The sequence below is a fragment of the Chaetodon auriga genome, chromosome 11, assembly GCF_051107435.1.
Source record: "Chaetodon auriga isolate fChaAug3 chromosome 11, fChaAug3.hap1, whole genome shotgun sequence".
In the NCBI taxonomy this organism is placed as follows: domain Eukaryota; kingdom Metazoa; phylum Chordata; class Actinopteri; order Chaetodontiformes; family Chaetodontidae; genus Chaetodon; species Chaetodon auriga.
The window spans coordinates 9,102,769-9,115,333 of NC_135084.1; the positions used below are offsets into that span (position 1 = coordinate 9,102,769).

At 42.8% G+C, this 12,565-nt stretch overlaps 2 protein-coding genes across 3 annotated transcripts in view; one reads left to right on the forward strand and one right to left on the reverse strand.

Moving 5' to 3' along the window:
- The first annotated feature begins 843 nt into the window (after window positions 1-843).
- mrpl2 (mitochondrial ribosomal protein L2) lies at window positions 844-3,362 on the forward strand. Its single transcript, XM_076742551.1, has 8 exons — window positions 844-916; window positions 1,322-1,417; window positions 1,507-1,675; window positions 2,116-2,257; window positions 2,351-2,466; window positions 2,570-2,680; window positions 2,856-2,929; window positions 3,018-3,362. The coding sequence occupies exons 2-8, from the start codon at window positions 1,343-1,345 to the stop codon at window positions 3,225-3,227; spliced, it is 897 nt and encodes a 298-aa protein (XP_076598666.1). The 5' UTR covers window positions 844-916; window positions 1,322-1,342; the 3' UTR covers window positions 3,228-3,362.
- Window positions 3,336-12,565, reverse strand: part of LOC143327907 (phosphofurin acidic cluster sorting protein 2) — a 46,437-nt gene continuing 37,207 nt past the window's right edge. The window contains exons 16-25 of one of the 2 annotated variants that reach the window (XM_076742549.1): window positions 11,910-12,064; window positions 11,705-11,815; window positions 10,359-10,461; window positions 9,713-9,745; window positions 8,058-8,100; window positions 7,937-7,979; window positions 7,564-7,702; window positions 7,187-7,410; window positions 6,791-6,904; window positions 3,336-6,587 (exon numbers count right to left, since the gene is read on the reverse strand). In XM_076742549.1, coding sequence (XP_076598664.1) covers window positions 6,472-6,587; window positions 6,791-6,904; window positions 7,187-7,410; window positions 7,564-7,702; window positions 7,937-7,979; window positions 8,058-8,100; window positions 9,713-9,745; window positions 10,359-10,461; window positions 11,705-11,815; window positions 11,910-12,064 — 1,081 coding nt within the window. In that variant the 3' untranslated portion in view covers window positions 3,336-6,471. The remainder of the gene's footprint in view (window positions 6,588-6,790; window positions 6,905-7,186; window positions 7,411-7,563; window positions 7,703-7,936; window positions 7,980-8,057; window positions 8,101-9,712; window positions 9,746-10,358; window positions 10,462-11,704; window positions 11,816-11,909; window positions 12,065-12,565) is intronic. The other variant, XM_076742550.1, reaches the window with a different exon arrangement.

Consider the following 12,565-nt stretch of genomic DNA (forward strand, 5'->3'; position numbering starts at 1 on the left):
CCTTGGTAAATAGATTTCATCGTAAGTGTGGTATGATGGGATGAAAATGCTGTTAATATCACATATTCATTCATGTGATGTCGCATGATGACACACCGACCAGAAAATAGGTTTACTCTGTAAATAAAACCCGATTAATTGAAATTTAAAAATGAACTCATTAGGACTCATCCAGCCATACTTCTCACAGCACCATACAGATGTATATAACATTTTAGTTTTCTATTAGTTTAATACTAACCCGTATTTTATGTTTATGTTTGTAAATTGTCTGCCAGAAGTGACAGAATGACAATAATGACTCCTGAAAGTTGATTGTTCATCAACCCTCTAAACAATGACTATTATTAATAGAATAAAATGTTTTTATACATGGGCGTCGTGAAAAGGTGGGAGAATTATGTATGGCAGTCACATACCCTTACATCATACATACATCATACTTTTTATATTATGTACTCATTATATACTTTTACTTCAGTGACATTTTCAATGCAGCTCTTTTGTTTGTAACAAAGTATTTTTATAGTGTGATATGAGTACTTTTACTTCAGTAAAGGATCTGAATACTTCCTCCAATGCTGGCGATAGAAGTTTACAGACTACATCCGCACAGTTACATTTATATGAAAGAAAGCAATCCTGCCACCTAGAGGTGAAATTGAAACAGACTATATTATCTACATTAAATTAAGCTAATGTTACTGAATGTATTATAACAGGTTACATACATACCATGTATGCTGTTAACGAGGGAAGATGGATATATAATAAGTGGCCAACAAAATAAATATATAAAAGAGATAAATAAAGGAGAACAGGAAGCATTGGTTCTACGTCATCAGTGCGCGACGTAGCGTGCAGCTCTGTGAAGGACGCTGACGAGAAGATTGAATGAAATAAGTCAAAGATAAAGGTTGGTTTAATGTTACAATTACCCAGGATTATAAGACGAACTGGACAAGAGATAGACGCAGAAGTTGATTTAGTTTACTAAAACAGAAAAGAAAAGGCGCGTGCAGTTAGTGGCCCGCATTAACCTCACTTGGCAGATTCAGGCTAAGCTAGCGATAGCTCACGTTGACGTGCCATAACAAAGTGATGGCAGCACAGGCGAGGTCGAGACTTAAGTAAAAGAGCAGATCGCCTGAAACGTCGCAGGTGAAGGTATTTGTTGACAGCTAGAGATTCGATTGCTTTAGGCTTAGTTAAAAGTTGGACTGAGATAAATAAGAAGCTCATGTGGCACCAGGTCGTGGAAAATGCTGATCTAAAACTAGCAGGTGTCAAAGTGCCTCTCCTCTGCTCCTCTGCTCCTCAGCTCTGACAGGAGGACGCTGTCATGATGGCGGTGTCGTGTCTAACTCGGGCTCTGCGCTCCCTGACTCTCTCCCAGCCTGCTCTCCTCTCCTCACAGGTAAACATCCACCGCCTGTCAGTCACATCTGGAGATCTGAACCATCATCACATCGAGCAAACAAGCTGAATTGCTTTTTGTGTTGGCAGGCAGTCGCACAGACCAAACTGGGAGCTCAGGCGCCCTGTTCGTTGGGACAGTGCAGAGGCTTCCTCACCACAGCCCCCCTGGAGCAGAACAGGAAGCATTGGAAGCAGAGTGAGAAGTACACCATCAAGCCCATTGGGATGAAAAAGACAGGCGGCAGAGATTACTCAGGTGAGGAGTGTGGTCACGAAAAGAAAGGATAAATGGCAGGAGGAGGACCAGGTTGAAGTTGATGTGCAGGTCTAGATTTGCCCTTTGTTTTTAAAAGCTTCTACATCTCAGAGTTTAAAACCAGTCCTTTTTTCAGTCACACCAAGGCCCTTTGTCCCCTATCTAAGATATTTATTCACTTTTCCAACAATTTCTGACATTGTATAGACCAAGTGATTAATCGACTAATTGAGAAAATAAATGGCAGAATAATCAACAATCAACTGAAGCACTTGTTAAGAATAGTTTTCCACTTAACTCATCAGTCAGAAGTGCAGCCTCGGGTGGAGGGTGGAGGCCTTCCAGCGCTTTGTGATGCATTTGCTGTCGTAACAGCTGTGATACTCGTTCCGACTTGAGCCGAGTGAAAAGAGCAGCTCATCTTTCTTTCTGCCGCACAGGAAGGATACGCACACATGGCATCGGGGGTGGCCATAAACAAAAATACCGGTGTATAGACTTCCAGCGTCTGCGCTATGAGGCGGACAAAGAGAGCCAGCCCTTTGAAGAGAAGGTTGTTGAAGTGCGATACGACCCGTGCAGGTGAGATCGGCTTCCACCACACAGGACTCTGTTAACGTGTGCTGGAGGTTATGAACATACAGTTGGTTGTCATAATGGGTGTTGTCTACACAGGTCTGCTGACATTGCGCTGTTAGCTGGAGGCAAACGGAAAAGATGGATTATCGCCACAGAGAACATGCAGGCTGGCGACATCATCAAAACATCTGGAGTTATTGGACGCATGGCTGGTATGAAGCTTCTCTCGAGATGATGGAAGCAAAGATTTGGTAGATTTTGGATAATCTGCCTTTCACTCAAAAGTAAACATGATCCTTTTGTTTTACTTTGCAGTTTCAGCCAATGAGGGTGATGCGTACCCACTGGGAGCTCTCCCTGTGGGGACGCTGGTGAACAACCTGGAGATACAACCAGGGAAGGGATCCGAGTACATTCGTGCTGCAGGTAAACCGTTATTTGAATGTGATCATTTTAAATGCTGATTAATGGAATATTTGTCAATTTATCATTTAATGTTTCATCTCATGCTATCTGAATGCCTTGTGCAATGCCTTATAGCTGCTGTAAAATGTTGTTATCATAATAATTCCTGACTGTTTGTGGTTCATTTGGTTTGCAGGCACAAGTGGTGTGTTGCTTCGTAAAGTCAACGGAACAGCAATCGTTCAGCTTCCGTCCAAGCAGCAGGTTCAGGTGAGTTTCTTTGCATTAAGGTTCCACCTGATGTGTTCAAACCACAGTCCGCTCTGAACTGAGAGTTGTCATCTCCACACATGTGCAGGTGCTGGAGACCTGCATTGTAACGGTGGGACGAGTGTCTAACATTGACCACAACAAACGGATCATTGGCAAAGCTGGTCGCAATCGCTGGCTTGGCAGACGCCCTTCGAGCGGCTTGTGGCAGAGAAAGGGAGGCTGGGCAGGACGCAAGATTAAACCGCTGCCTCCGATGAAGAGTTTCATCAACCTGCCCGCAATCTCAGCTAAATAACACATGAGTCTGAACATGTTTGGGACTGGAGATTGTTGTCTCTTGCTTATCATCACTTATTATTATTATCGTGTTCCTGACAATGAAAAGGTGAATAAACACGAGCTGTTTGTACAGAAGATTAAAAATTTTATTAAACACACTGCTTGTGAGAGCATGGAAAGAAACAAAACAATATAAAAATCCAAAACATATTTACATCTATAGTAAAACATGCAGAGTAACCCATATTTTTAGTGGTAAATTTAAAAATACTGTCATGTCATTTAAAATAGGGTTTGTGCAAAGACACTGGGTGGCATTTCAAGTAACAGGAGCAATGAGATGGCATGTTGTAACTATAGTTTGACCATTCATGAAAAACATTAACACTGGTGTTAAGAGTGACTTCTTTTTTTTTTGCAGTGCCAAAGTGAGCATGCCTGCTCATTGATCCAGTCTTGCAAAACACCCCCATGCTACCTCTGGATTTAGGGAAAAAAAAACAACAAAACACTTGAGGTCAAATACATTGAAATACACTTGTCGTTATGCCCGTTTAGCATTTAAAGGCTAACTCACGTGACAATTCCCTCAAACAACTCTGCCCTGGCTAACGCTTCACAGCCCGAGGGTCTCCGACTAAGAGAAGATAGTGAACCCTTCAAAAAGCAGGAGACAAGAAAACTTGACTGCATCGTCACAGGCAGACACGTATGGTAGTAGCTGCAAAATAAGCTTTCAACATCAAGTGGCAAAACATTAAGTAACAGACAGCCACAACGGTTTTTCAGACCTCGCAGGGCGCTTTAAAGGCAGAATGAGGAGGATTTTTCAGTTCAGGTTTATAGACGCAGCATTCGACGTTGGCGCCTCCGAGGCTCAGCGACACCAGAAGCGTCCTTTTGGATGTGTGTTTACGATGTGGCACCTGGTTGCTTCATTTTTATAGACTCCCACTCTCACACCCTGAATGCTGTTATTGGCCGGGAGCTCCACACCCACTGCCCAAAGATTAATGGCCAGAAACGCCATGAACACAGCAGAATAAGAAAACACAGGCGGAGGTCAGGGTCTCTGCAGATCCAGACACTGCCACACACTCAACTCCTCCTCGTTCTGCCTTTAAGCCATTAACATAAACACAACATCCCTATGACAAAGGGTCATGTCTGGGGGGGAAAAAAGAAAAAAGAACGGCCTTCTCTTGACTATAGGTAGTGGTTAAAATTTCAAATTAAACACTATCAATTCACCTCAAAACCAAAGTGTGTCCAAATTTGAGCTAAAATGTGTATAAAACCACATGAAAGTGCATTACAAAGTGAGGGAAACGTATGAGAAATCACATACCTAATAGTGTTTGCATTGTACAAGTCAACTTCATAGTTATGAGCTCTGGAAATACATTTGGCATTTATGTCAAGAAATAAAGATAAGCTATTTGTGCTTTCAATTTAGAACAGGGGGGGATTTGCAATTCACAATAATACATCTTGTATATATTTCTATACAATACTAAAAAAGCCAGCCTATCAAAGCTTGTAAGTCTTCACTTTATAAAAAGCAACAACAAACTCATACAGAAGGCCCTTTGTCCAAAGGTTTCCTATTGCAAAAGTTTCACGTAACAATATTCAGGGAGTACCATCAAACATATAGCACACCTACACAGACACACACAGGCAGTGACTTGGACATCTGACAAGACTCCATACACTTTTCATCCTATTTTAAAAGCGATTCAATACTTGCATTGCGCTCGACGTTATCGTCAAGGCATGTTTCAAGTCAGACCAACTCATCTGCATTTCTCCCATCAAAGTCCCACACAACACTGAACGACCAACCTATCTGCGCTCTAGGTTAGCTACAACTTGCATGCCCAGTCATGGTGAAGCTGTATTAAAGGACACATCGGTAATTTCTTGGTTACAATGTGCACACATCTTGTAAATGCTTAATAGGTTTACATTTGGCCAAATGTGGCGCACTAACTGGTAAATCTGACGTAATTAACACCTCAGTAATATTAATACTGATCTCCACAGGGACCACGAATGCATTAAATGTACGATTTGAGTTTTCAGTTTGGCCAAGCCAAGAGCTCTGGTGGGTGGACTGTAAAACAAACTTGACTTTGGCACATCACTGAACATCTGGAGAAACCCAGTATTTTCTAAGTTACTGCAGGTCTGCGAGACGACCTCTCAGGTAAGCCATTACATCAAGCTGAACATGCGGTGGCCATGTTTATCAAATGAATGCTGTTAAAACCTAAAATGACTCCAAGAAGGCCCAATTAGAACACAGGTTGAAAACGCAGCCGGGAAACAGTGAAAACAACAACAACAACAACAAGGGCCTTGAAACAATAAGACAGTTCATACAGTCACAACTTGATTTGGCATTCAGCTGTTGATAGTTGAAATATGTCATTTCGTGTGTCATGTTACCCTGCTTCTAAGTGGGTGTTACTGTACAGTCTGTACACCAACACTGATACAAAATCAGCACTTACAAAAGCAGACTGGTTCGATGAACTGCTCGCACGTTACAAATGTGTCATAGCTACATTCATTATAGCTACCTTCAAAAATACCTTGCTCGAGTTGTTTTTTTTTGTTTGTTTTTTGTGATTTGCTTTCGATACACAGTGTGCTTAAAAGCAACGAGGCAAAAAGAACTTATGTTCCTCTCTATAAAAATTTACCTGTTCGAGAAAGTAAAGGGACGAGTAAGAAAACGGAGCACTGAGTTAGAAGAGAAGGATTCCATCTAGATTCACAGCAATATTCCAACTTTCAACAACAAACACAAACACGGTCTCAAACAATCTCACACACGCCACTGCACATCACCATCACACTCCTCCATTGTCTACAGAGTAACAATAAATGTAGGATTTCACAGAAATAATAAAATGTTAACAAAAACAAAGTGCAAACACAGCTGCCATTATCGAAATGTGGCAAATTGTCAAAAACCTCAAAATACCTCCGAGGCGGTAGCACAAATCTTACAAAATAGTACTTGTTCTTTTTGTAGTGTGTAAAAAACAACAACAACACCCAACAACATCAAAAACATCAAATTGACAACATGAAATTTGTGTGTTGAACACGTGGTTGTGAGTCAGTCAGATTTCCACAGGAAAACTATTACTGCCGGGGGCCCGTTGGCGTTTCCTCTAATTCTCTGTAGCCTCTCGGTGAGACAGGTGCAGCGGAGAGTCCGGTGGTGGTTGGGTGGATGGTGGCCAGGGTCACACAGGCTTAGTGTAACCAAAGATTCCCACTGGGAAGTGCTTGACATGTGTTGGCCACTGGGCAGCGAGCTGGAAAAACTTCACATCGTTCCACTCCACGCCATCAATCGTGACTGGGGACCGAAAAAGGGCGACAGTTAACACATTAAAAATGTTGAAACGGCTGCTTCACAGTTTGCACCCGCAGCTGTTACAGAGCACATAATTCCTTGTTTACATCACCGTTCCCATTTTACTGCTGAGGATGTTCCCAACATCGACGCCAGGTGGCAGCACAGCTTCAGCTGCGTGGTTGTGTCTGTGTGTGGGGCCTTACCTCTCAGCATGGTGTGCTGGTGCTTGGCTGTGCAGATCAACCTGCTGATACCATCGATCACTTGGCTCTTAGAGTCCAGCTCTTTCTCCTTGGGCTTCTTGCTGAGAAAAATCACTGGAGAGGGAAACAGGGAGTGAGCTGAGGCATTAAAAAAATTATTTATGTTTTTTGTGCATACAAAAATCATCTGTGCTCGAGGCTGGCAACTCAAGGCTACATTAGCCTCCACTAGCATGAAACAGCTGAATCTCTGACTGAACTGTCGGTGGTTAGATCAGGAGGAAAAATGTATAGGATAAAAAAAGACAACATCTCTGGTTGTGCTGCATCGATTTTGCTGCTTTTTTTTCACCTTTGATTTCTATGTGTGAGTCAGTCATACTTTCCAAAGCGTACCTTTCTTGTTCTTCTCCTTGGTTACTACAGTCATGGCCATGCTGGGTGGAGGGGTGAGTTCCCCTCCACAAGGCAGGCGGCTGACTTGCAGCGAGCGGAAGTTACTCTTCAGGGTGTTCTTCAGTCCCACGTCTCTCTTCTCCCCCTCTTTCTTCTTCTCTGGGCCTTGCCACGTCCAGTAGTCTACCTGGAGCCCCATCACTTCGCTGCCTGAACATGGAGAACTACAAAGACCACAGGCACAGTCACAAACACTGCAGAGAAATGTGTGCACTTGTCTTCTGTACATCACCTCAACACTAAAACCCAGCTCATGGTGAGAAAGAAAAAAACAGGATGTGGTTTGCTCCTGATCATTATGTGTGTCTTGTTCTTACCCAGCTCCAGAAAGGGCAGTGGACACAGAGGGAGACTGTGGGGGGGTGCCCCCAATCTCCTTCCCATACGGACCAGCCGATGGAGGCGTTGGGGAGGACAGGATGCTTGTGTTGCCCCCCATCGCATCATCTGAGTCCACTACAAATCAGGGGGAAAATAGTCTCATACACAAAGCGTCAACGTAAAACTGAACACTGTAAAAAATGTGTACTGCTTGTATGGAAATCCATCAATTCCAGCCACAATCGAGTAAATGAATATCTGTGTTTTATCAGATTTCTGTCTCAGCACACAGAATCAACAGTAAAATGTACAACACACCAACTATCCTGACAAAATACGACCACGCCTTTAAAAAAAGCCCTTCCTTACCTGAAGTTGAGAGGCTTTGCTCCACAATCCCAACTTTCACAACCTGCAAGAACAAGAAGGCTTCAGTGTGGAACTGAAACACAGAATGAATGAACAATTCTGTCAACAAATCAATTCTTACCCCAATAAATGGCACAAATTTCTGACAGGAGTCCTCATCAGGGCTGTGAACAGACAGAGAGGAAAGAGGCTGTGAGTATGACCACAGGTGGCCTTCAACACTTCAAAACTCCAGAGGTGCACATGAACACTCAATGGTCCTGGTAGGAAGATGGCGGTGGCATGGCCTGCACCATGTCCCATCGCAGCAGAAATGGCACATGACTTGGCTTGGGTGGAATGGGGTCATCTTGGGGTCACGTAACAATGAGATGAATGAGAGGACCGCTCCTTACAACCAAAAGAAGAGTCTTTCTTATCATCCAGTGCTCGGATAACACAGCTATTTTCATATAAGGGACTATGAGCGATAGCTTGGGTCCAGCTGTATTAACCGTGTGCTATTTTGCACTACTACTACTCTCAGCAATACATACCTATACAAAGATTAAAAAAACAGGGCAGCAGTCAGTGTCAAAATAAGTTTAACACACACAGGCCAAAACGACAGATTCAAAACAAGAAATGCAACCAATGATGTGGCAGGGAGCGAAGAGCTGAGATAGTTTTACCCTTCTGCAAATATCCTCTAACATGCAGCAACCAAACTTCAGCTCCTAAACTAGCCGATGAGTCTCTACCAGCCTGTCATGAGCCTGCAAAACAGATCCCACCCACAGCAAACCCAAAGGCGGACGAGCAACGCTGCTGGCTCCCGTTCCAGCACCGATACAGGACCCAACAAAACACCAGCTGTTCGTAAATCCTTTACTAACATTGTGTGTTAAGTCCTTCTAAAGTTGTAACGACCAGCTAGTTCAAAACATTCGTTTACTGGATCAAATTAAGATGCATTAACAAAGTCACAGCAGGAAACAACTACATCGCTGTCCAATCAAATGCAATAATAGTGTAAGTAGAACGTTTACACGTCGCATCGCATCATAATCGCATCGTAAGCTGTAACTTCCAGAAATAACAACGACATGGGGCTGCACAATATGTGACAGTCAGCTGCCAATCCTTTGTAAATGTAGGTATTACTTGAATTTACTGTATTTCTATTTGCAGACATTCAGAAACATATGAGTGTTCAGAGTTAGTAACCATGCATTTCAGAGTGAGTGAGTGAGTGGGAAATATCAGATTAACATCGCCAATGTTATTCTTACTTCTTTTGACTGATGCTGAAAAAATGTCTTTGGCCTTGCGGCAGTAAAAGCAGTCGATTGTACTGAGTGAAAGTTCATCATTATAGAGCCACTCCGAAGGGCAAACCAATACATGTCCTGAGATCACGTTCCAATCTGCATAAAATCTGAAACAAATGTCTCACTGGTTTGCTTTGGTGGGTCATTCTAAATGACTTCTCTTCATTTAACATTGCTCGCGGCACTGATATTGCTGGGTGCAGGAGCCAGAAAACCATTTCACACTGTCAATATCCAGGGTTGTTTTAAAGGTTGTTAGGCAAATCTCCACAGCAAAAACAGAGAGGACAGAGTAAGAGTCAGAGTCACACCGAACCAAAGACACACGTCAGGACAGAGTGCAAAGTGAGGTTACGGTGAGTATCGAGTGTGAAACGGGGAAATGTTAAGACACAGCAAGGAACTCAAACCAAATGGAGGAGAGAAAATAAGGAGGACAAAACAAAACAAGAGTTGAATTAGATACCTGATGTAAAAATCAAAATACAAACTCCTTTTCCTTGAATGCAAATCAAAGGGGAAAGGGGGAAACAGGAATGCAACAGTGTTAAAACTGTGTTGTATTTAGTACCTTCTGACCAATAGGATGCCACTCGTACAAAGATGGGAAGGGTTTGGTCAAACCTCAGAAACAAACAAACGCACACAGAAATGCAGCGTGTCTGTGTTTGTGACATGACTGGCCTGCACTGATCTGAAAACAGAACCCTTGCTCGATCAAATTTAATAATCACAAAGCCTTGTCTCAAACGTGAACTTCAAACAGACCAGAACCTGCATCTCCTGGACTTGTTTATGTCAGAATAAACACATGCGACTGCACTAACAGCTGAACTGAGGATCATTATCATCACAGCAACTTGCATGTGTGCTGAATATATGCGCCTGCTTGCATGCGTGTGCATTCAAACATCTTCCGCATGCAGTTTCAGTGATGATCAGCCATATTTGTTCTGGGACTCATTACATTTACTGAGCATTCGGTACTCCAAGTAAGACATCATTCCGACACGGGCGTGCTTCAAAAACAGCACAAAAACACACATGCGTACACACACAGATATATGCAGGACATGAGCACACTGGAACTTAAATGATCAAAGTGACTTTACCTCTTCTGTTTGTAGGTGAGCATGGCTTCTGAGATGGGGAACTGGTGGGATACGTTGGCACCGGCCAGATACTGAACGACTCGCCCCGCTACATCTATGTTATCTGCAGAGAGCAGAGAGACAGGTTGTTAACAACATGCCTCTCCTGTTCCACGTCTGACTAATAAGCTGCAAGACAACTGAGGCAAACCCAATTTTCACATAGAGCAGATCGCTGGAAGACTGTGCATTAATCATTTTCATTCTGCCGAATTAAGGAGATGGGGGGGGTGGGGGTGGTGCTGAGTGTAAAATGTCATTAAAAACGTGGTTGAAGTCAGCCGTACGACACACGAGATGAATTGTGTGTCAAACAGACGGCCTGTGGGCAACGCGCTGCCCGCCGTTCATTTTTGGCAACTCAAAATGTGGAAACATGCTGATTTTTAATGTCACTTTATTTTGACCTATTGCCTCTTTGCAGCTTAAAGTGTCCTGAAAGAAACACTCAGCCAGATCCTCTCCAAACGCAGCCTTTTGTGTTGTGATGACAGCTAACGTCAAAGATGAAAGAAACGGGGTAAAAAATGGAGGACCAAGCACTCCTTTCTTTTTTTTTTTTTTACATCTTTTATTTTTTGCTTGGAACCCCTTCTCAGATGATTCAACATGGCATGTGGAACTGTAACTCTTGCACCTATGGGGTGTAAATTAAGTGAATTAATAGGTGGGGATGGGTGCGGATTATCAGACTTGTCTGGGCAGAGCGAGTGAGAATTGATGAAAGGGATGGGAATAGAAGCTTAAGCACAGATGTGCGTGTGAGCACAATTGTGAGACTTACAAACTGCAAGTGGGTGTAAAAATAAATGCAAACCTCATCGAAAAAGAGCTTTCATTTTACAAATAGTCCTAAAATAAACAGATTAATAATAGAAAATGTTTCTGCCTCTTGGATTAATCCCATGTTTTAATATTTTACTGGTTGTGGCGAATGGTAATAAGCTTTAAAGCTAAAGTCATAAGAGATACACAGAAAAAAAAAAAACACAACAGGATGTGTGATCCTTTTTGAACAAGAAATGACTTTCGATATTACAATCAATTTGTAACCCAACCTTTTTCTAAATAGTCAGAGTCAGAGTTCTGTGTATTGAGAGTTTACAGGGAAGAGTGGTGCCATGACGTACAGCCATTCGCTACACCGCAGCAGGCTGTGGCTGTCTTTTGCAATTGGATGAAATCTCTTCTTCCCATCCGTCAGCCCCTGACCCATGCAATGACCTCATTTCTTTCCCTTTCAAGTCGGCTGAACATTAGACACGCAGACATGCTTTGTAGCCACACACCGGAGCTATGCATCCTACCTGAGGCAGGCCGTTCCGTCCTGCAGAACAGCTCCCTCCATGCAGTGTCCATAAAGATGCTGTTGAACCTGCTGTCAAACGAGGCCACGTACTTTGCCAGGGGATGAGAACCTGTGCACGAGTGCAGACGAAAACTTCATGTAGAAAAAAGTTCTATGAATATGCTGAATGTTAGGCTGGTTTGTACTTATCTTGGATGACTTACCTATGGGGATCACCAGGAAGCGTATGTAACTGAGCCAGTCAGGTGTCTTGTTGGCCAGCTGCTCCACAAAGAACCTCAGGATGGTGCTGAGGTAACTCTGGTCGCCCGCCACTGCCACCTTCATCGTCGGGGGTGTCTGTGCGTTACAGTTACAGCTGCAAGGATTAGCATAAAGAGAGAAGCAATGAATCATTAAGAGAAAGGGAGAGTTCCAAATCATTAAAGATGTGGGTCAGAGAGGGTGTGCAATTTCTGGCTGTCTGAGAGAACGATTCATCTCTCAAGAGGGTTTTTCATGGTTTAAAACCAGTCTCATCTTTGTTTTGAGAGCCAGATTATGTCATATGTTATAATTTGCAATGCCAGGTGCTCGCAAGTATCTGCAAGTCATTCTCAAATGAAACCAAAGACTGCAACAGCTTTTAGATCCTAAGCCTACAATGACAAACATAATCTTTAAAATGAGTTGGAAAATGTCAAGAAGACAAGACTGAAACTCCTCTCATTTAAGCGTGGTTGATTAATTGCTCTCTTCAAACATGTTTTAAACCCTGAAAAATGCTTCAAGTTTCGTGTCTTATAAGTAATTACGTGCTGTAAGATATTTGAGGACGTTTTAAGGGTTGACTTAAGGACTTTGGAGCTAAATTCTTCAA